Here is a 24,562-nt window from a genome sequence, read left to right on the forward strand (position 1 = left end):
GATGGCATGGGCACCAAATGGTGCAATCCTGCTTCCGTGCCATGTGTCAATTATGCCTGCTTTGCTTGACATCTCAATAAAAGCTTGGGCCAAAGCAAAGTTGGAAGCTGACCATTGCCCTTTGCTTACTGAGAAGTGTGCATGAAAATGTGAACATCCCTTCTCTGCCTCTGCTGGGCAATGCTTGAGAGGTCCAGCGGTGCCATTGCAGCGGGAGCTCTTGAGATAGAGACCCTTCCCTCAGCCCCTCCTTTCTAACCTGACCTTGCTTGAGATAAAGAAAGCTCTTGCCTCTGCAGGACTCTGCAGGACCAACTGTTGTGTATTTTGCTGGTGTTGGAAGCATTTTGCCCACTGTTGAGAGTGGAATCCCTTTTATCCGAGTGTGTCTTTTACCCATAGAATCTGAAAACGGAAAGCATTTACCCTCTGGGGAGAGCACTTTACAGATTGCTAAGTTCCCCATTGTTTCCTGAATATTTCTCCCTGCCCCCCCCTCATTAAATGGCAGCTGTTTTTGAATAGGAATCCTTTGCTGGTTAACAGCTCTGAGGTCTAGAATAGGTTATGTAATTTGAATGTTGGAGCGGAAGGATAAGTTTTACAGACACTTGAGAGATGGCCGTTAAGAGAAATCCTCACGCTTACAAATTCAGCTGTAATTTTTAAGAAAAATTCCTCCCTACTTGGTTCTTATTATAAACGCTTTTCTGATTAATATTATGAACTTTAAATTTATCAAAAGGGCACTAGTCGGTTGGTTTTCATTAGGCAGGATCTCGCTTCTCCTGAGCAGTGATCTGTTGAAGCAATTGTAACTGCATAGCATGGAAAAGGCCATCATCCTCTCTATAAACATTTTTTCCCAAAGAGCATGGAGAGAATTAGAAACCTCAGAGCAGTGTCCTTTAAAAAAATAAAATGAAAAAAATTCGCGTGGACTGATACAGTGCCAATTTCACACCTAAAACATGGCACATCTGGGAAAGCCATTTGTTTTCCAGCTTTGGGAGATTTTTAAAATACGTTATTTTATTTAAAAGTAAAAATAGGATAGGCAAGGTTGTCAAATCATTTGGACAGGATGAAGGTATCTGCCTCACAGAGAAAATTTTAAGATACCTTTAAATGGTGACAAAAGGCTAGAACATTTGGGAATTTTAGTTTTTTTTAAAAAAGGGCAGGACACACGCTTAGATTGACGTAAAATGGAGCATGATGTGAAGAAGTGGATAGGGAGTTTGCCTTCCTGTCTCATAACGCTAGGACCAGCAGACATTCGGTGAAGCTAAATGATGGGCTATTCAGTACAGACAAATGGAAGTAGATCTTGACTTGGCGCAAAGTTGGACTTTGATACCGCAAGATGTAGTGATGACCACCAATGTAGATGGCTGGATTAGATAAACTCGCAGAGGATAAAGCTAGTCATGATGGCTGCATGATACCTCTGAACACCAGTTCCTGTGGAACAACAGCAGGGGAGGTGCTATTGCTCATGTCTTGCTTACTGGTTTTCCATAGGCTGGTTGGCCATTGTGGGAAAGAGGATACCTTGATCCACCAGGGCTCTACTCAGGTTGTTTTCTTCCCTCAACCATGAGCTCATTGGGACCATTAGGCAAGTTGTTGCCTCTCAGTTTCAGCCTGCCGCAACTCTAATATGAGGATAATAATGTTGGCCTACCCTGCAAGTTCATTGTGTTTACTGAATTATTAAATATTTAATATGTCTCTACCTCTCTCATCTCTCTGTTTACATAAGCTAAATCTTTAAGGAAAAGCTTTCAAAATGAACTTTGTTGAGTACAAATGCAAACCTTGTTGCCTTGCTTCCATCTTCTATAGGAGTTGAATATTATGACAAAATGATCGATAGTCTACTAGCAAACGACGTGACTCCTGTGGTCACCCTGTATCATTTCGACCTTCCGCAGCGTTTAGAAGATCAAGGGGGCTGGAGATCAGGGGCCACGGTGGAAGCCTTTGATAGTTATGCCCAGTTTTGCTTCAGAACCTTTGGGGACAGAGTAAAGTTGTGGATCACCATTAATGAGCCGTATGTTATGGCTGAGCTCGGCTACGAAGAAGGTATAATGGCCCCAGGTATTACGGAGCTTGGCACCGGAGCATACCTGGCCGCTCACAACATGATCAAAGCTCACGCTGCAGCCTGGCACACTTACGATAGGCTATTTCGGAAAACACAGGGCGGACTTGTGTCTATAGCGCTCAACTCGGATTGGGCAGAACCCTTTGATCCGAATTCCGTTGCTGACCAGGAAGCTGCTAAGAGGCACGTGGCGTTTTGCCTGGATTGGTTCGCTACCCCGATCTTCCTCAGTGGCGACTATCCAGCCATCATGAAATCCCAGGTTTCTGCTGCGTGTAAGAGGCAAGGTTCTCCATCGTCGAGGCTTCCGGAATTTACCGAGGAAGAAAAGATGATGATCAAGGGCACTGCTGACTTTTTCTCTCTAAATTACTACACTTCCCGTAAAATTAAGCACCGAGATAATACGCGTAGCCCACCGAGTATGTCTGCGGACAAGGAAGCGGAGCAAGTAACAGATCCATCCTGGCCTGTAGCAACCGGCAGTTCTTGGCTGGCTGTTGTTCCATGGGGTTTACGCCGCCTGTTGAAATACATTAAGGTATGCTATTCCTCCTGTTTATCCTTTTCCTTGATGAACCAACTGTGGCGGCTGTCTCGTGCTCAAAGGGGTTTTAGTGTAGAGGTTGAAACAAAAGCACACTTTTTGTTTCACTGCAAATCCAGGTAACAACTCTGTGTTGCTGTCAGTGCATTGTGTAGCAGCCCCACGTTATGAGGACTGCTTTCCACCTGGCGTCAGGGAAGGGCTAGCATTGCATCTGTCAGGGTACAGGGTTATATCCAACATTAGTCCTCTTTGGAGCTGATCCATTGAAATTGATGGGCATAACTATGGCCCATTAATTCAGTAGGCCTACTCCAAGTATAACTTAGTTGGATACCACTCACTCTGTGATAAAGATTCATGGGTTTTCATCCTGTTCATGCCCTCCCACGAAGTAACTGAGTCAGGGCCAGTTCCCCCAATGGCCAGGGATGATGTAGGTCAGGCATAGGCAACCTTCGGCCCTCCAGATGTTTTGGACTACAATTCCCATCATCCCTGACCACTGGTCCTGTTAGCTAGGGATCATGGGAGTTGTAGGCAAAAACATCTGGAGGGCCGAAGGTTGCCTATGCCTGATGTAGGTTTTATTCCATGGTGTCTGAAGAACGTCACATTGGCTATCACTGATCTTGCATTTATAAGCATCCTATACGGTGATACTCACTTCCAAACACAACTCTATATGAATGTGGGAAGACTTCTGAGTTTAAGCAGTCATAAGTTCTGAGGTCCACCAACCAGAGTGAGATGCAACAGCGACTCAGCATGGTGGAATAGGGTGCTTCTGAGCATATGCTTTCCCCAAGAATTTGTGATCAATACCAGAACCAAACTCATAAGCCCTTTTCCATGCAAAAGCCCACTCTTCCTTGTCCTCCAAGCAAGCTAATTTAGGGCAAAGAAAGAGAACTGGCAGTCAGAAACACTTAGCAACCTGGCTCAAATTGCTGTCAGGGTTTTTGCGAGTACTCTTGAGTAACGACCATCCACATGCTTGTCTTTCAGGAACTTTTATTGGTGCACATTATTTACAGTGAATTGAGCTGCTGGTTTCATGTCTCATCAGTCCGATTCAGAATCCAGCACTGCCCCTTTTCGCGACTTTGACCAACATAAGAGTCGCGGGACAGCTAACCTCCTCCCCTTTCTCCTCCTCCTTAATTCCGGTGTGGGGGGGAAAGGTCTCCGGCCCTTCTGAGTCTCCTCCTCTCTTTCGCCCTCCCTCTCTTCCTGCCTGAGGATCAGTAGCTCTTGGATGTTGCCAGAGCTCTGGCACTCCCTCTCCGTCTCCTGACTTTCCCCTTCTGACCCTTCGCTTTCATTACTGCTGGGAGATGGGCTGCTCCTGATGAGGGGGGGCTGTTCCCTATAAGCCCTCCCCCTTACAATTGCCAAACCCCAGCTTTAAAAGATCAACCTTTAAGGATCATGTGGACATTATCTGCATTATTATATGGCCCCCAAATCAACCTTTTAATCACGCCTCACAGATATTAATCTTGACAATATTCAGGTTCCGTCTGGCTGTTGCCTGCCTTCTCGCTTTAAGTTTTAATGGTGTGCAAAGCAGTTCATAATAAACTATTAAGATGATCAAAATAACATTTGGAAACAATCCATTACATACCACATCAATAAATTCAATTAAGTTGAAATCCGCAAGTCAATAGGATAAGTTCTATATCATAATGAAATAATTGGGACATAATGCAAAACAAGTACCGAGCTAAATCAAAACCAGGAGCTGAAACAGGAATGTTTAATAAAGGCAACCCCACTAAAAATTCTAGTCGCAGCAGCCTGCCTTAAATACAGTTCAGAGAAGATGGGATCAGACTTGCCCCCCCCCCCAATTCTAAACTGACTTCATATTCTGGAACCCTTTCTGTGTGCAGAATTTCATTTTGTCAGCAGAAGGCAATATTGGGCAGCGTTCTAGGACACCTCTTTCAATGACTATTTCCACAAGACAGTGTTCATCTCCTAAGACAGTGGAAGCAAAGTCACTTTATTCGAAATCCCTTATTCCCACACAGAGGCATCTAAATCTATGAGGTAGTTTTTTTGGTTTGCTTTCCACTTAGAGATAGCAGAAATCTATACCTTGACATCCTTGGGTTGCATACAAACGTTAAAAACTGCCTTTGGCGTGCCGTTTCCGCTGCCTCCCCCTCAAGAGAGGAGCGTATTTACCCCTGCTTTTGCAATGCATTTGACAACACACTCACCAGAACTTGCAACACTGATTCACTTACCTTGCCTTGCACTCATCCTTCAGGAATTCTGAGCTGATGCAGCAAAGGGGTTAAAAGAATGAGTTACAAATCCGGAGAAGTCTTCAGCTCAGCACTCATCTCTGGCATGAACTCACAGCACTTTATCTCAGTCTGAAAACAAGGGTACCTTTTTGTTGTTGTTGTTGTTTAGTTGTTTAGTCGTGTCCGACTCTTCGTGACCCCATGGACCAGAGCACGCCAGGCACTCCTGTCTTGCACTGCCTCCCGCAGTTTGGTCAAACTCATGTTAGTAGCTTCGAGAACACTGTCCCACCATCTCGTCCTCTGTCGTCCCCTTCTCCTAGTGCCCTCCATCTTTCCCAACATCAGGGTCTTTTCCAGGGAGTCTTCTCTTCTCATGAGGTGGCCAAAGTCTTGGAGCCTCAGCTTCAGGATCTGCCCTTCCAATGAGCACTCAGGGCTGATTTCCTTCAGAATGGATAGGTTTGATCTTCTTGCAGTCCATGGGACTCTCAAGAGTCTCCTCCAGCACCATAATTCAAAAGCATCAATTCTTCGTCGATCAGCCTTCTTTATGGTCCAGCTCTCACTTCCATACATCACTACTGGGAAAACCATAGCTTTAACTATACGGACCTTTGTCGGCAAGGTGATGTCTCTGCTTTTTAAGATGCTGTCTAGGTTTGTCATCGCTTTTCTCCCAAGAAGCAGGCATCTTTTAATTTTGTGGCTGCTGTCGCTGCTGTCACTGCCTCGTTGCAAGGATTCAAGCCAGAGAATGAGCACACTGTGAACACCTGAAAGCACTATACAATTTTGAAATGTATTTATTTATTATTAAGCACATTTTTTTTTACCTTTTTCCATTTAAATGTATATTCGCCATAAAACAACAGCAGCAGCAACAACAACAAACCCATGGTCAAGTTAAAAAATATTGGAAAAACCACTGTAGCAGCTGGGCTTGTGGTGCAGAGGGTTCCAGCTAGTTAGTGTTATAGCACAGGTAGCTTCTGCTGTGAAAGAATACAAACTTCTTTTTACGCTTGGTTTTGGATCTGAGATTGTACACTTGGGCAAACCACAGTGAACACTTCTACAGCACCCACACTTCTTCTGCTGCTGCTGCACACTCTCAGAAAGCATTTGATACTGTTGAGGTGCTCAGAATGCTTGTGGATCAGAGGTAGGCAATGCAAAGTGCACAACAAAAACTTTTAATATCTCATTCCTTAGAACAACTGGTCCATGATTACCGGTAATATGTTCTATTATTCCTGGTAAAGACCCCTTTGATCCCCCCTAAAAGAATAAAGACACAACAGTCTTATTAATAAGTAACAAAAAGTAAAATAAAAAAATTCCTTCAGTAGCACCTTAAAGACCACCTAAGTTTTTATTTTGGTATGAGCTTTCGTGTGCATGCACACTTCTTCAGATACAGTGAAATAGGAGTCCCCAGGCACTTATGTAGAGAAGGGTGGGGATGGGGTGGGGATGGGGAGGGGAGGGGGGATCACTCAGAAGGGTGGTGGAAATGGGTGATTGACTGACTGATAGCTGTTGATGACCGAAAAACCCCTTCTCTACATAAGTGCCTGGGGACTCCTATTTCACTGTATCTGAAGAAGTGTGCATGCACACGAAAGCTCATACCAAAATAAAAACTTAGTTGGTCTTTAAGGTGCTACTGAAGGATTTTTTTTATTTTACTTCGACCCAGACCAACACGGCTACCTACCTGTAACAAAAAGTAGTTTTACTCACAATCAGACAGAGCACAGTGTGATCCCTGAAGGCAGGCTTTAGGCTTAAAGTTGAAAACATATACTGTACAAACATGGGAGATAAGCTGGGGGACTGCTGGCTGGCAGGTGAATCAGGAAGTTCGCAGGACAAAAACAAGATCGAAGAGAGAGGGAGGTGGCTGCGTGATTTGGCCTTTTACCAGGTCTGGAAAGGTCATGCCCAGCTACTAGTCACATGCAAAAAGGAAGGTTGCCCTAGCCAGGTGTAACAGGAAGTTCAACCGGCTGGACCAACATCCCCTGCATGACCACTCTAGCAAAACAAGGAATGTTGTATTTGACTGCTCCCAGTGGATTACATCCCACATACAATTTATTCAAGTTCTGTTTATGTGCATCTGTACAATGCAACATGCAAGGAGGTGGACCGTCCTAGCTTTGAATTGCTGCATCACAGGAACAGCCATTTTTATTCAGTATGTGGATGGGTGTGCGGTGCCTTGTGATAATTTCTGCCAGTGGGATTTGCTATCGCTTGCCAGGACTGAGGGGTTAAAAAGCAGTGACAATAAAGCAGATGCTAATGCAGAAAAAGATATTTTAGTATTCTCATTAAAATAAGTAATTTCTCTGTCTTCATGGGTATTTGCACAGTTTTGCTTTTCCATTGTTAGTCATAAAAGGTCAGCTTGTGGAAAATTAAGTTAATAGGGTCAGTGCAATTTGATGAAAACTAGTTTGGGGTTGTAGCTTAAAGCAGATAGAGGGTAATGCACCTGATTTTATGGGCTTTTCTTAACATCTGTTCTGAATAAAACTTCTGCTCCCTTGTTCTAGGATACATATAATCACCCTATAATTTACATCACTGAGAACGGGTTTTCCCAAAGTGACCCTGCTGCTCTCGATGACACTCAGCGCTGGGAGTATTTTAGGCTGACTTTACTGGAGATTTTAAAAGGTACAATTTAAGGATGATGAAAGATCAATTGTGCAAACTTAATATAATTTTCCTGTGTGCCTATTTGCATTTAGCAATGACTAGTGATTCTGGAGGCTAATGTACGTCAGACAAAAGCATTGTGATTAGAGGAGAAAATGTTTAGCAGATAGGAAAGAAAGTAGCTTTAGTCCTTCTGTGCCATCTTAGAGTGGAATGAACTGAGAAAATTTAACGGAAATTACTTTTTCCCCCCAATCTGGTGTTCATAATGCTAAAATTGTAGGCTATGCTAATTGATATATGACCTGACAGAAGAAAATAGAGCTGAGAACGATTAATTTCAGAAATATTGCCATTTTAGGAAGATCGAGGAGTGAAAGCCAGGACAGGAAAAAGCCCTATTGGGTTGGGGCAGAATCTGAAAGAATTTGCAAGCTCGGGAGTAAAGCCAGAACAAAATTTGGAGTTCATTGGCTCTTTTAGATCCCAGCAATGCTTACCTAACACAATATAGTTTTACCGGTCAGACAAGTAAAATACAGGTTGGTTGATAATCGTGTTGCAAAATAATTGTGCTGCTTTTTCAAAAAGTCTGGACAGTGCTCGGTTTTGTCTATTTTGTTTTGTTCACCTGAAAATGGCTTGTTCTTTAAATGTAAACAAGATAGTTCAGGATGCATGTGTGCAAATATATATATATATATATCCCATTGACTGTACAGTGTCCAAATATCCACACCATGTCCAATCTACCCACTTTGGGGGGAAACTATGGATGATTTCATTTCAACTCCAGTTCTTGCAACACAATTTTATAAAGTGATCTGTGCTGGCCTGTCATGGATGAGCAGGAAAATGCACCCAATGTCTGTTATTCAAAGAACTGAAGTTTCTGCTGATTCTGCCCTACCTGAGTGCTGTGTCTCTTCCATTCCCAAAGAGGTCCAAAGAAGAAACACAAGAATTGGTGTGACATGGTGTTTGAACAAGGACTGGGGAATCCCCACTTCAACCATGAAATTAACTGGGTGGCCTTGGGCTAGTTACTATCTCTTCCCCCGTAACTGACCTCAAAGGCTTGGTGTGGGGATAAAATGGGGGTACCACATACAGTGCCCTGAGCTGGATAAAAAATGTAATTAATAAGAATGTCACCATGGATGGGTCAAAACCATACGCTAGTCTTGAGATTATCAAAGAAACAAATAATACTTGGTCATAGAATCATAGAATTGTAGAGTTAGAAGGGACCCCAAGGGTCATCCAGTCTAACCCCCTGCAAAGCAGGAATCTCAACTCAAGCATCTGAAGGCAGCCCTGTGGGAAATTTTTTATGACTGATGTTTTAATGTATTTTTAATCTTTGTTGGAAGCCGCCCAGAGTGGCTGGGGAAACCCAGCCAGATGGGCGGGGTATAAATAATAAATTCTTCTTCTTCTTCTTCTTCTTCTTCTTCTTCTTCTTCTTCTTCTTCTTCTTCTTCTTCTTCTTCTTCTTCTTCTTCTTCTTCTTCTTCTTCTTCTTCTTCTTCTTCTTCTTAACATCCAATAGCAGGCCCTTTAGACTTGGCTGGTCTCCCAGCTCATTGAAATATGAAATACTGTCCCTGGAACAAAAGCCTCTTATTTGGCTTTCGATGTGTAAAAGTTTCAACTGTAGGATTTTCTGTTACTGTCTAGAAGTTAAGATGCTCAGCAGTGGTTTCTGTGGGGATAATATCAAAATCAAGCTGCATAAAGACAGAGCCATTGATTTTCCTCCCCTCCAATGGTGAAGAATCAATTTAAGAGGGAAACAAATGACATTCCTCCTCCTTCATGACTCAAGTCCATAAGAGGTACATTCCAAGGTTTCAATATCTGTTTTTGTCAGTTTCCCCCCTAACAAAACTTTCCTTCCAGCCCAGGAATATGCCTCAGCTGGCACAGCAGTCCACGACTGCCGAGAAGCTTTCTAATGGGCAGCTCTAGGCTCTGAATGACAACTCACCCCTGGCAAGGTGCCATCATAGTTATTTGAAGACTTCAATGAAAATAGTAGAGGCAAATTCAGAGGAGCAGTCTGATCTGTGCTAGCAGATCTTGTAATCTATAGGAGCCCATCAGTTGATAGATTTAGTACTTTCAGGGCTAACATTGAAAAACTGCATTCCACACGTCTCAGTGAACTATTTCCCTTTAAAGGGGGAGGGATTATTTGACGGTGATTATGCACAACAATTATTTGACGGTGATTATGGTGCTGGAGGAGACTCTTGAGAGTCCCATGGACTGCAAGAAGATCAAACCTATCCATTCTTAAGGAAATCAGCCCTGAGTGCTCCCTGGAAGGACAGATCGTGAAGCTGAGGCTCCAATACTTTGGCCACCTCATGAGAAGAGAAGAATCATTGGAAAAGACCCTGATGTTGGGAAAGATTGAGGGCACTAGGAGAAGGGGACGACAGAGGACAAGATGGTTGGACAGTGTTCTCGAAGCTACGAACATGAGTTTGACCAAACTACGGGAGGCAGTGCAAGACAGGAGTGCCTGGCGTGCTATGGTCCATGGGGTCACGAAGAGTCGGACACGACTAAACGACTAAACAACAACAATGCACAACAATTAAGTTTATCCTCCATGTTCAGAGGCAGTGTATACCAAGGGCTTTTTTCCCCCCTGCCGGAACGTGCCAGAACTCAGATGGGCACTTGTTGCCATTATAAGAGAAGAAGGGAGGCGTTCGTGGCGAGTTCCGACACCTCTTTTTCTAGAAAAATAGCACCGTGTATACCTGGATGCTACAGTCATACCTCAGTTTAAGTACGCCTCGGTTTGAGTACTTTCAGTTTAAGTACTCCGCGGACCCGTCTGGAATGGATTAATCCACTTTCCATTACTTTCAATGGGAAAGTTCACTTCAGGTTAAGTACACTTCAGGTTAAGTACGGACTTCCAGAACCAATTACACTCATACTTCGGGTTAAGTACGCTTCAGGCTAAGTACTCCGCGGACCCATCTGGAACGGATTAATCCACTTTCCATTACTTTCAATGAGAAAGTTCGCTTCAGGTTAAGTACGCTTCAGGTTAAGTACGGACTTCCGGAACCAATTACACTCATACTTCGGGTTAAGTACGCTTCAGGTTGAGTACTCCACGGACCCGTCTGGAATGGATTAATCCACTTTCCACTACTTTCAATGGGAAAGTTCGCTTCAGGTTAAGTACAGACTTCCGGAACCAATTGTGTTTGTAAACCGAGGTACCACTGTACTTGCTATAGAAACAGGAGGGGAGGAAGAGATTTTTTTTTTCCCATATCCTACTTCTGGATTTTCCCAAAGCATCCAGCAGATACTGCCCCCCTCCCCAGAAGCAAGACTAGATGAGCCCTTGATCTGATCAAGGCAGGCTATTTTTCTTATGTACTTACCACTGAGCTATGGCACCTCTCTATGGCAAAGCCAGCCGTTCTCCCTGAGCAGGGCTTGTCTGGGCTATGAGTGAAATTTTAATTACTTTCTTCTGCGAGGATGGGGAGAATGGAAGTGCAAGTGAATAGCATACTTTTTGGGGGGAGAAATCTGTGTTCTGAATTGGTTGTTTGGGCTGATAAATTGCTAGCCTTCTCCTGCCATCATTCCTTTTCATTACAGCTTTGAGTTAAGGCAGTTTTGTCAGTTCCTGTAAGGGGACGCCTTGTCATTCCAATGGTCTCCAGATAATGAAAATGCAAGTGTACGGAAAGAATATTACAATGTCAAAATGAAGCACTGGCACTGCACTTCTGTGTGTTTGCCTTTACAATGTCAGGGTAAAATGGAAACAAAAATATTGATCAATAGAGCAGAGCATTAGAAGTGACTGGATAAAATGCACACAATGCATTATGTGTTATGAAGTCCTATTAATATTAAATGCAAATAACTTTGCAGGGTTACGGTGGAGGATTTGAGCTCGCAGACATGATACAGTTGTGAAGCCACAGCTATTGCACATATATATATTGTGTTGGCCAGGTATACAGGGCACAGGTAGCCAAGTGGTAGCCCGTGGGCCAAATTAATTTGATCTGATTCCTAGTGTTCTTTTTTTAAAATAAAAAAACCCCACTATTTTGAATTATGCTGGGTTTTTTTAAAAAAATATAAGCTCCCTTATAATAAAACCCTCCAATATATATTACAAGTTTTAAAAGATCCAGAACAAAAATGGCACTGTGGTTTAAACCAAAGAAGAAGAGGAAGAGGAAGAGGAAGAGGAAGAAGAAGAAGAGGAGGAGGAGGAAGAAGAGTTTGGATTTGATATCCTGCTTTATCACCACCCGAAGGAGTCTTAAAGCGGCTAACATTCTCCATTCCCTTCCTCCCCCACAACAAACACTCTGTGAGGTGAGTGAGGCTGAGAGACTTCAGAGAAGTGTGACTAGCCCAAGGTCACCCAGCAGCTGCATGTGGAGGAGCGGAGACGCGAACCCAGTTCACCAGATTACAAGTCTACCACTCTTAACCACTACACCACGCTGGCTCTCTGTGAAGCCACTGCTCGGCCTTGATGACCTAGATGTGTTTTCTCCATCAGTTACCAATATGCTGTAAAGATTGGTATTTTCTTCTTCTGCTGAGCGGTTAAAAAAAGAAAAAGAAAAACATTTTCACTATTGCATGCCCCCTCTCACTTTCTCTCCATTGCCACCATGTAACAAAACCTCCATCCTTTGCTGTATCAACTAACTTTTCAGTAGGTATGGATGCTGTGGAACAAAACAGACTAGAGTACTAGGTTTAAAGTTAAAAGCAAGACACCTATCAATTTATTGAAGCTTATTCTTAATATGCTGTAATGTTCATTTAAAGGATTTTACCTTTACTCAGTTACGGTGCAGGGTTCCCCAAACTTGGGCCTCCAGCTGTTTTTGAACTACAGTTCCCATCATCGCTGACCACTGGTCCTGCTAGCTAGGGATGTTGGGAGGTGTCGTCCGAAAACAGCTAGATACCCAAGTTTGGGAAACACTGCTTTAAACAGTACTGCATAAGCAATCGGCTTACAATCCCCTTTTAGACGGTGGCTGTATGAGGCTACAGTTTCAGTCCCCAACCATGTCCTAGCCCAGGCATCCGCAAACTGCGGCCCTCCAGATGTTTGGGTCTACAACTCCCATGATCCCTAGCTACGGTAACAGGACCAGCGGCGGTCAGGGAAAATGGGAATTGTAGTCCAAAACATCTGGAGGGCCGCAGTTTGGGGATGCCTGTCCTAGCCAGTTCCCCAATGACTTTCCTTCTCCAGTTAACACTCCTTATGTGCCAAGAACTGGCTTCTCAGGATCACACTCGCAGTCTTCAGCCTGGTCCAACAACAACTGTTGCCTCACATCCACAGTGATCGGCCACAGTTGGCAACAGCCCTTTCTTGAAGGCTGCCTCAGAGCCTTGCTCTCTTCTTAGCCAACCTCCTTCAGCATATTGCCCTAGGGATAGTGAGTTTATGGGGGTAGATCTTCAGCTTCCCTTTGGATGATAATCTCTGTTGCTGCTCGTGGCTCCTTTCAGGTTTCCCCAAATCTCTCTAGAGATTATTTCCAAGTCCTTAGCCATTCTGTTACACTACTCTCTCCGACCAGTAGTGACCCTGGGCTTTTATTCACACCAGGCAGGCCCCTCCACACAACCAACAACCATTTGGGTGAGATTCTGTGCTCTTACTGACCTATAATGCAGAGCCAATAAGATGAGGTACTAACTGACCAGTTAAAACTTTGTTATTCTTTTGATTCTGAATATAAAACCAGAAACCTTCCTGAACACAGCCTTCTCCTTGTTGACATGATTATTTATTTTGTTTACTGAATTCATACCCTGCCCTTCCAAGGAGCTCAAGGTGGCAAACAGATACACAATTTAAAAGGAAAAAAACAAAGCTAAAACATTCTCAAACAGATAAAACATTATAAAAGGAATTAGTTAAAAACATCCACCAGGGATGGGGTTGCCAGGAACAATAGTCTTCATCCACCAAACAGAAATGTTTCCAAATTCCTACTGACGTTTGGTAAAAGATGGAGATGAGTGCACCTCACTATGAGGTCATTTGACAACTGGGGAGCCACTACTGAAAAGGCCCTGTAACAAGTAAGTGCCAACTGGGCAGCCCCTTGTGGTAGCACCACCAAAAAGACCTCACCTGACAATCATAGAGTCCAAGGTGGTTGGTACTGGGGAAGATGCTCTTTTCGGTACTTGGGCTTTAAATGCTAGTACAGTGGTACCTCGGTTTAAGTACTTAATTGTTTCCGGGGAGCCATTCGCTCCCCACAAACTACTTAAACTGAGCGCCAATAGCGCGTGTGCATGAAGCGCCGATAGAGCGCTTCTGTGCATGCGCGCACCGCGCAGATTGCAGATTGCTTTGTTTTTGTGACTGTGTGGAACCCAGTTCAGCTACTGATTGATTGTGTGACTGCAGTACATTGTTTATTGCTTTCAGTTTATGGATCAATGCTTTCGTTGGATAGTAAAAATCGTTGGATAGTAAAAATCTCCAGCCATCTCACCCCTTGCTTTTTCATGCAAGACCATTTGCAGTCGTTTACAGTCGTCAACAGCTATCAGTCAGTCAATCACCCAGTTCCACCACCCTTCTGAGAGATACCCCCTCCCCACCCTTTCTCTACATATAAGCGTCTGGGGACTTCTATTTCAGTGTATCTGAAGAAGTGTGCATGCACATGAAAGCTCATACCAAAATAAAAAAAACTTAGTTGGTCTTTAAGGTACTGCTGGAAGTAAAAATTATGTTAAATTGCTGTTTTAGGGGTTGTTTTTAAAAGTCTGGAATGGATTAATCCATTTCGCATTACTTTGCATTGCTGGGAAAGTGTGCCTTGGTTTTGGAACACTTTGGTTTTGGAACGGACTTCTGGAATGGATTAAGTTTGAGAACCAAGGTACCACTGTACTAACATGCTAGACTACAGTTACAGGCTAAAAGACACTTATTTGCCTGCCAGTCAATTCAATTTCTGCAGGAGCACCAGTCAGTTTAGTTCACAATCAACACTTCCCCACACCCTGGCTTTACAGTTAGTAAGCCATGTGGGCAGAAGAGTGTAGACAGAAGACAGAAGTGTTTATGTGTGCTGGTGTTCGTTTATATGCCTTGCTTTCCAGTGTTGGTAGTCTTGGTTTATCACTAACACCATTAATACAATGCAATATTCTGGCTAGGTAAAGGGACCCCTGACCATTAGGTCCAGTCGTGTCCGACTCTGGGGTTGCGCGCTCATCTCGCATTATTGGCCGAGGGAGCCGGCGTATAGCTTCCAGGTCATGTGGCCAGCATGACCAAGCCGCTTCTGGCAAACCAGAGCAGCACATGGAAACACCGTTTACCTTCCTGCTGTAGCGGTTCCTATTTATCTACTTGCATTTTGACGTGCTTTCAAACTGCTAGGTTGGCAGGAGCTGGGACCAAGCAACGGGAGCTCACCCCATCACGGGGATTCGAACCGCCGACCTTCTGATCGGCAAGCCCTAGGCTCTGTGGTTTAACCACAGCGCCACCTGGGTCCCTACTAAACCATAAAGTGATTAATAATAATAATGTGGCCTTTGATTGAATTTTTAGTAGAACAGAGCAGTACAAAGAAAATGAACAACTCCTTGCTCATTTTCAAAGTCTTCACCTACTGACCTATTTGAAGCCTTAAAAAATAAAAGTCTTTAGAGAGCGGGAGAGCTGGCAGGGCAGACATTTGTCCCCCTACAACAAAATGTGAAGAAACTTTTGTGATGTGTCCCTGGGCCTAAAATAGTACAGAGTTTTGGTTGGTGAAGGTTCTGGGAGAGAACTATGTATTCTGAACAGCAGGCATGTTTGTCTTCTGATTAGAGTCGGTACTTGTAACCAAAGAAATCCCAGAGTTTCCAGTGAGTTCTCCAAAGGACTTCTCTTTTAGAGAGAAATTAAAAAGGCCTGTGGAGTTTCAACCCAAAGGGTAATTTAATTTTTCGTATCTGTGCATGAAAAGAGACTTTAATGCTTCATATAATTTCTCAGCAACAATGTTACAATTAAATATGGTTCCTTCTGATTATCCCCTGCTGGGAGAAACTTTTTTTGTCATTGCACTATTTTATATTGTAAAAGTGAGGAGTTTAAAGATCATTTTTATGGTGATTTTATGGTCGACTCCCAATTTATGCATCCCTGGTTGTTAGCTTGTATATGCAAAATATAAAATTAGCTGTGAGCATCAAAGGGCTAATGACAGCCTTCACATTTTTGCTTTGTTTTTTTATTTTGAGTGGGAAATACATTATGAGTGAGAAATTTAAAACTGGAGCTGAAATATTGGAGAAGTCGTGTTGAAGGCAAGCTTCTGAGACCGTCATAAACAATATATCCTTTCACCCCTAACAGTAGTGTTCAGAGTTTGAGATAACTTTTTTCTTCTCCAGCTGACACTCAATGTTCCATGGCTGTTAGAGGTCACTAAGCATGCTGAGTCCTCGGGCTCTTTGGGATTTATTTTTCCTCCTTTTCCTTTTCTGTTGTCCACTAGTATTTTACTTTCCATTCTTGAGTTGGGAATAGAGTACAGTAGTACCTCTACTTACGAATTTAATGCGTTCCAAACGCACATTCGTAAGTCGGAAAAAAAAGTAGGTCGAATCCCATAGGAATGCATTGGGAGAAAAAATTCGTAAGTCGAAGCAACCCTATCTAAAAATTCGTAAGTAGAGAAAATCCTATCTAAACCGCATCCAAGATGGCGGACAGAGCTCCATTCGTAAGTAGAAACATTCGTAAGTAGAGTTATTCGTAAGTAGAGGTACCACTGTAGTAGCTTTGGAAGACGATAATTAGGCATCCGAACAACATGATCAGTAGAATAAAGTTGATGTTGAAGAATCATCGCTTTGTTACTGGTGATCTTTGCTTCTTCCAGTACACTGCCATTAGTTTGCCTGTCTTCCCAAGCGATGTGTAAAATTTTTGAGAGACACCGTTGATGGAATCTTTCGAAGAGTTGGAAATGGCGTTTATAAGTAGTCCATTGTTTCACAAGCGTACAATATGGTTGGTAGTATAATGGCTTTGTAAACAAGGATTTTGGTTTCCCTGCAAATGGCCCAATCCTCAAATACCCTGCGCTTCAATTGAGAACAAGCTGCACTGGCAGCGCTCAGGCGATGCTGGATTTCAGCATCAATGTCGACTCTTGTGGAAAGATAACTCCCCAGGTAGGAAAAATGATCAACATTTTCCAACGTTACACCATTGAGTTGGATTTGTGGCACTGCAGAGGGATTGTTTTGTGCTTGTTGGTTCAACCCTTTTTGGATATTGACCGATAGGCCAAGTTTTCTGTAAGCTTCTGCGAAGATATTTAGGATCCTCTGAGTGTGCACACACCACGTTGTCATCAGCTTACTGAAGCTCTATGACAGAAGTTACAGTAACCTTACTCTTTGCTTTCAGCCTACTCAGATTAAAGAGCTTCCCATCTTTTTTATATATGAGTGCTACCCTGGTGAGAAGTTTCCTTTTGACAATGTGTAGGATCAGGGTGATGAAGATAATAAATAGAATTGGGGAGATAACACATCCCTCTTTAATGTCTAATCCCGCTGTGAATGGTTCACTTTGAGAGGCATTGTTGTCCGTGATTGTTGCCGTCATGTTATCGTGGAGGAGCTGAAGGATGGTCACATATTTATCTGGGCAGCTGATTTACATAAGGGCATTATGATTGACAGTGTCGAAGGCCTTAAAGGTAAAGGTAAAGGGACCCTTCACCATTAGGTCCATTCATGACCGAGTCTGGGGTTGTGATGCTCATCTCGCATTATTGGCCAAGGGAGCCGGCGTACAGCTTCCAGGTCATGTGGCCAGCATGACCAAGCCACTTCTGGCGAACCAGAGCAGCACACGGAAACACCATTTACCTTCCCGCTGTAGCAGTACCTATTTATTTACTTGCACTTTGACCTGCTTTTGAACTGCTAGGTTGGCAAGAGCTGGGACCGAGCAACGGGAGCTCAGCCCGTCGCAGGGATTCAAACCGCCGACCTTCTGATCGGCAAGCCCTAGGCTCTGTGGTTTAACCCACAGCGCCACCCGTGTCCCTGTCGAAGGCCTTAGTTAGGTCAATAAACACCATATAAAGGGGTTGATTTTGCTCTCTGCATTTTTCTTGAAGCTGTTGAGCAGTGAAAATCATATCCATTGTCCCCCCTAGAAGGTCGAAAACCATTTTGGGATTCAGGAAGGGTGTCCTCAGATATAGTTAGGAGACGGTTTGCTAAGATTCATGCAAGAATTTTGCCGACCACACCAAATAAAGAGAGATCTCGACAATTTCCGCAATACAGTCTATCACCTTTTTAAAATAGATTGATGATTTTGGCATCCCTGAGGTCTGCTAGGATCTCTTCTCTCTCTCAGGTTTTCCCAGGCCCACTCTAAGCAGCATTTTTATCTGGGAGACACCCAGTAGTGACACGAGTAGCTTAACTGAGTGCCATAGATCAGGGGTGGCCAACTCCCAAGAGTCTGCGATCTACTCACAGAGTTAAAAACTGGCAATGATCTACTCCCTTTTTTGGGGTTCAGGTCAAAGTTGTTGGTAGATCACGAGCTACCTGATCCATAGCTGCCAAGTTTTCCCTTTTCTCGTGAGGAAGCATAAGGGAAAATCCCTTTAAAAAAGGGAGAACTTGGCAGCTATGACCTGATCTATCTACTGGTAGATCACGAGCTACCTGTTGGACATGCCTGCCATAGATCAAACTGATTCACTGACAATTGTTTTAAAATAGCTAATTTTATTTTGAGGTTCATTCTAGGAGTTAGCATATAGAAGAGGTTGCCAAGTTGGGGGGGGGGTATTGAGAGTATATTTGCAAACGCCAGTTCCTTCAGCCTGAAAAGCGAGATGAGCGCTGAGATGAGTGAGATGAGCGCTGCAACCCCATAGTCACCTTTGACTGGACGATCCAGGGGTCCTTTACCTTTAGCTTACCTGGGAAGCCTTGCAAAATTCAGCAAGGCTGTGTGGGATCCCGGCCGCGGGATCACATTCATCCAGTGCTTTACCAGCTGCACTGGCTCCCGGTGGAGTACAGGATCAGGTTTAAGGTGCTGGTTTTGACCTTTAAAGCCCTATGCGACTTGGGACCCTCGTACCTACAGGACCGCCTCTCCTGGTATGCCCCGCGGAGGACCTTAAGGTCCACAAACAACAATATTCTGGAGATCCCGAGCCATAAGGTGGCTAGATTGGCCTCAACTAGGGCCCAGGGCCTTTTCAGTACTGGCCCCAACTTGGTGGAACGCTCTTTCCCAGGAGACCAGGGCCCTGCGGGATTTGTCATCTTTCCGCAGGGCCTGCAAGGCAGAACTGTTCCGCCTGGCTTTTGGGTTAGACTCAGCTTGACCCCTGTGTTTTCCTCCCTCATGGCTTGGATTTATGGACTACTTGAAATGAGGCTGCATTTTAAATTTTAATACTGTATTTTAATCTGTATTTTAATTAATTGTTTTTATGTTTTATTGTAATTCTGTTGGTGTCAGCCGCCCTGAGCCCAGTTTTTGACTGGGGAGGGTGGGGTATAAATAAAAATTTATTATTATTATTATTATTATTATTATTATTATTATTATTATCCATTTGCCACATTTGTATCCCACTTTTCTCTAAAGATCTCAGATCTATAAGGACTTTCCCATTTTATCCTCCCCACAACCCTCTAAAGTTGGTCAGGGTTGGGAGCAAAAGTGATCTGCCCAAGGCCATTCAGTGATATTCAGGACTGAGCAGGGATTTTGAACCCTCTTCTCCCTGGCTTCAGTCCAACAGCATGAGCCGCACTACTGTATATTCCAAGGGATCTCTTTACATTCTCAACCTTAAGTTAGAATTAACCGCAATTTTTGGGTTGTGAGAATTACATGAAGCAGAGAAAATAATCAACCGTGTGATCAAAGACGTTCCCTGGGACCTCGCTGCCATTCAATTACCCTTGGACACCTTGCCTGCCTCCAGAGTTCACTGTGCTGCACATGTATTCTTCATCTTTCAATAGTGTGCAGTGTACAGTATCTGTGTTGTACAGGCTTTTTAGACGGTGCATTCTCTGTAACTGGAGGTGGCAGTGTTTTGCTGTATCCATTTCATATTCTCTCTTAGTCGGAGAAAAGTCTACTTTAATTCTTTCATCTCTAATCTATTGATCTTAAATAAGCTCTGGATGTGCACCTGTTGCTAGCTTGTAATACAAAAGGAAGATTAACATGATATGAAAAATGTCTTTTATTGAAACAAAAAGCTTTTTCCGGAACTTCAGTTTTATTAATGTGTCCTGTATTTATAAATGTATTGTTGTTTATTAATACCACCCCCCTAAAAAAAACCCACACACACACACATCCCACAAACAACCTAGCGTGACATCACAATTGTGCATGCAGCAAAGTCTGGCTTTGATCTAATTCAAAAGAAATTCTTTATCAGAAGATAGCAGAGATATAGGAAAAGAATAAAACACAGTTGTTGGCTGTTTGTTTTTGCCACTGCATTTTTGGAGCATCTGCAAATCTAAGTGCTTTTCAGAAAGGCAGCACTGTGATGTGGCTGCTGCTGCTGCTGCTATATCACTAATAACCTTAGTCCCAGGCCCCAAATGCCCTACCTTTCCCTCCTGGGGTGTGGAAGTCATTTACCACACTGGGTAGTGAACAGAGACTGCTAGTCTTGCAGAATTCGGTTAATCGTCAGATTTTTTTTTTTTTTGCAGCGGCAGAAGATCAGTGCTAGCTGAGTTCAAAGAATAAATCTGTCTCGTAGTTCCATTGTACTTCGTTAGATTACCGGGGATGAAAATGTTTCCTATGAGCCAAATATTGTCCCAGTTGGGAATTCAAATCCGATGCGATGAAATATATACATCTGTTCTAAAAATTGGTTGCTCGTTGATGTTCTGAAGAGAGGAGGACAGCACTTTTAAGAATGTGGAAAGAGACCTGTTGAATCAAACATTAAGGCCAAGGATAACTGCGCTCCTCCGCCTTGTCATTCCCAGCGACTAGTATATCAGCTGGAAGAGCACTCCTGTCCGATTGGTTTTGGAGTTGCTTTGAAAATTCAGCAGGAAGGAAAAAGGCTTCTCCTCTAAACTCTTCAGGACGAACGGCAGAGAATTCTGTTTTATGCCTTCATCTTTCCAGCTTTGCAAATAAGATAATCCTACTTAACATTTCTCATGTGTTTGTCTTCAGCTATATGCACTGGGAATGCCTGTAATGAGAAATTTAGAGGTTATGAAACCTTTCTTTTGTGTTTAGTTCAGAGGTCTTAGGAAAGTAACACTGAAATATTGATGATTTGATGATCTTTTACCATCCCATGCACAGCAAGTCTTGCAGTGTTGCAGTCCTGATAGGTGCCTCCCCACCTTAATTAGAGCCCTTTCTATTAGAAAGTTGCAAGGTAAGTAGTGGGGAGAAGCAGGGCCTTTTTATGAAGAGTACCCCAATTCTATTCAGGGTCCTATTTGGTTGCTGTTGTTATCCTGCCCATCTGACTGGGCTGCCCCAGACACTCTGGGCAGCTTCCAACATATATAAAAAATATTAGAAGACATTGAACCAGGCCCGTCTTACCCATTGAGGCTAGTGGTGCAGGGCACCAGGGCGCCAAGTTCTAGAGGGTGCCAGGCGAGAGTCCGGGGAACACCGAACGAGCGCGCTTAGTGAGCGAGGGTGTGTGTGCTGCTCCCGCCGAGCGCCGGCTCGGTTCCCCCCCCCTTTTAGCCTGCAGGCGCCAAATTCTGTGGGGTGCCAGAAGGCTAAAAGGGAAAAAAAACCAAACCAACGCTTGGCGGGAGTGCCCTTGCTTGCTCGCTGCAGGCCCGCTTGCTCGGTGTGCTGCCATGGCCACCGCGGCACGAAGCAGCCAGCTGAGCCAGGAGGCACCACGTCTAGCCTCTGCCTCTTCCCCGCCGGAGGAGCCCCCCTTCAGCTGCAGCCCACCTCCTCCAGCCCTAAAAAAGGGTCAACTCTGGGAAGGGGGGGCGCCGGAGGGATCTTTGCACCATGGCGCCGGATATGCTTAAGACGGCCCTGCATTGAACATTAAAAAAAATTCCCTATACCAAGGCTGCCTTCATATGTCTTCCAAAAGTTGTATAGTTGCTTATCTCCTTGGCTCTGGGGTCGCATAACTCCATATCCTCCAACGTTTCTCCAATGAAAATAGGGATGTCCTAAAGAAAAGTGGGACATTCCGGGAACAAATCAGAAACCAGGACGGCTATATAAATCTGGGATTGTCTCTGGAAAATAAGGACATTGGAGGGTCTGCCATTCAGGACAGGCAGACAGCCAATCTCCCAGACACTGGAGTCACTCACCTACCATCTTCCCAGGGTTCGATTTGTTAGCCCTCATCCATTCCACATCTAAATACAGATGGTCTTCCAGACCATGGTATGCCTCTCCTGACAGAGATGTTAAAGAGAAATAGAAATAGGGAATAGGGTCGGATACAGAGTCCCCTACTGCTGCTCTCTGGAAATGTTCCTGCAGTTAGGGATGAAGCTGATGCCCAACAGTGCCAACAGTACTCATCCCATAGAGCCAGTCAAGAAGACTGCTGTGCCCATGGCATCAAAAGCTGCCAGCAGATCAAGAAGCAGAACTGGAGGTGCACTCCCCCCGCCAGGGGCGTAGCCAGGATGAAAATCAGGGAGGCAAGGGGCAGGGCAAGGGGTGGGGCCAAGGGGCAGGGGAGGGGCCACAGCGGGGCAAGGAAAGCTCCCTTCTCCCTTGCCAGCTTTCCCTCCTCCCGCCACGGCGATCGTGGAGGGGGAGGAGGGGATCGGAGCAGCCCGATTTCAGGCTGCTCCGACTCCCTCCTCCCCCTCCGCGATCGGCAGGGGCGAGGGGGCGCCAGGATCAGCCCGAAATTGGGCTGCTCCGACTCCCTCCTCCCCCTCCACGATCGGCAGGGGCGAGGGGGAGCCAGGATCAGCCCGAAATTGGGCTGCTCCGACTCCCTCCTCCCCCTCCGCGATCGGCAGGGGCGAGGGGGAGCCAGGATGAGCCCGAAATCGGGCTGCTCCGACTCCCTCCTCCCCTCCGCGATCGGCAGGGGCGAGGGGGAGCCAGGATGAGCCCGAAATCGGGCTGCTCCGACTCCCTTCTCCCCCTCCACGATCGGCAGGGGCGAGGGGGAGCCAGGATCAGCTCGAAATCCGGCTGCTCCGATCCCCTCCTCCCCCTCTGCAATCGCCGGGGCAGGTGGAGGGAAAGCCCCAGAGCCGCGCAAAGCGGTTGCCTGGCTTTCCCTCCGCCCGCTCCACAGCCAGCCAGGGAGAAGGGAGACGGCACCGGGCGGGCAGCAGGGCAGGCTGGCCAGCGGTCCTGCTTCTAGGGGGGCAATTGCCCCCTCCTGCCCCCCTACCTACGCCCATGCCCCCCGCCCCACTCTTAATACAGGGAGACCGAGGCTGATTCAGTCCCAAATGCCCCTGCCCCCAGAAGCCAGGCAGATACAGATATTCCATTTCATCCAGGAACTCCTGCAACTGATCTGCCGCCACTCTCTGTTCTGAAACAGTGTAAGGAAGTTTCCTGCATTCCTATGGAATCCTTTGTGAATTGGCTAATATAGCTTATTATGCTTCATTATAGTGAAAAACATTACAGGAGAATGTGTTTCATTCTCTTGATTAACAAGCATCTATTTAAATCAATAGATATCATTTACCTGTATTCTCGATCTTTTTCGTCTTATGCAGTTTGACTATTTTCCCCTCTTGGCAGCAAGAGAGATTCTGTATACAATAACGCTTTAGTCCCAAAAGTTCTGAAAGAGAAGACATATTTCATAATTTTCAATTCACAGCATACGAGGAGTCTTGGTTTTCTGAATAAGTATTGATCTGCAGTTTGCAGAATATGCCAAGCCTGAGAGCATTTCTTTTAATTAAAAGGCATAGGCTTGGATGTTGTTGGTAGACAGCAAGCGTGGCTTTGGTGCCTTCAGTTTGACAGCTCTTTCTATTTGCTCTAGACTGGAATTAGACAAATGACAAATTTTCATGTGAGATATATGCATGACAAACTGCCTCACACAGTGGTATCCACAGAGGGGAAGCTAACCAGGGAATATGTTTTCTCCATGTGGTCTGGAGTGAGATCTTTGTAGTCAGGAGGGCTAGGCAATATCTGCTTTTGAACATCATGATATATCACCAGCTAAATATCATGATATGCCGATATATCACAATGTCTGAAATAAGGATGAAAGTATGTAGAGGTGAATAGTAGGGCTAGGTGATACCTGGTTTTAAACTTCAGTGCAAGTAGATAAACTTCAAGTGCAAGTAGATAAATAGGTACCGCTACAGCGGGAAGGTAAACGGCATTTCCGTGTGCTGCTCTGGTTCGCCAGAAGCGGCTGGCCACATGACCCGGAAGCTGTACGCAGGCTCCCTTGGCCAATAACGTGAGATGAGCGCCACAACCCCAGAGTCGGTCACAACTGGACCTAATGGTCAGGGGTCCCTTTACCTTTATACCTCTCAATATACCAATATCTGCACAATGACTGAAATAAGGATGCAGTTATGTAGAGGCACTGGCTGCCTTCACAGTTTTCCCCGCATTGTGATTTTTCATAGCGCGCACACATCATCATAGCTGTGCATAGCTGCCAAGTACCCCATTTTCCCCAGGAAACCCCCGTATTTTCTTACCGGTAAGCAGTACATGCCTGCTCCTCCACCACTGAAAGAAGACAATCAACCATGGAAACATGTGAACCCAAAATGTCCACAACTGCAGCAGCAAAGCAAGGATGTCTGCAGCACTTTAATTTATTGCTAGTTAAACCCCTGAGCAGATGAAAGCTAGAGAAGTCTAATAAACATGTGTGTTGAATTGCAACTGATGTTCCCCCCCTCCCCCGGTTTCCTTAT

At 44.7% G+C, this 24,562-nt stretch overlaps 1 protein-coding gene across 5 annotated transcripts in view; it reads left to right on the forward strand.

Moving 5' to 3' along the window:
* The window catches only part of LCTL (lactase like), an 88,849-nt gene that overhangs the window by 55,787 nt on the left and 8,500 nt on the right, over window positions 1-24,562 (forward strand). For all 5 annotated transcript variants that reach the window (XM_035112077.3, XM_060278946.2, XM_088658328.1 and 2 more), the window contains 2 exons: window positions 1,849-2,654; window positions 7,486-7,609. In XM_035112077.3, coding sequence (XP_034967968.2) covers window positions 1,849-2,654; window positions 7,486-7,609 — 930 coding nt within the window. The remainder of the gene's footprint in view (window positions 1-1,848; window positions 2,655-7,485; window positions 7,610-24,562) is intronic.

This window comes from Zootoca vivipara, chromosome Z1, assembly GCF_965207765.1.
Source record: "Zootoca vivipara chromosome Z1, rZooViv2.hap1.1, whole genome shotgun sequence".
Lineage (NCBI taxonomy): Eukaryota > Metazoa > Chordata > Lepidosauria > Squamata > Lacertidae > Zootoca > Zootoca vivipara.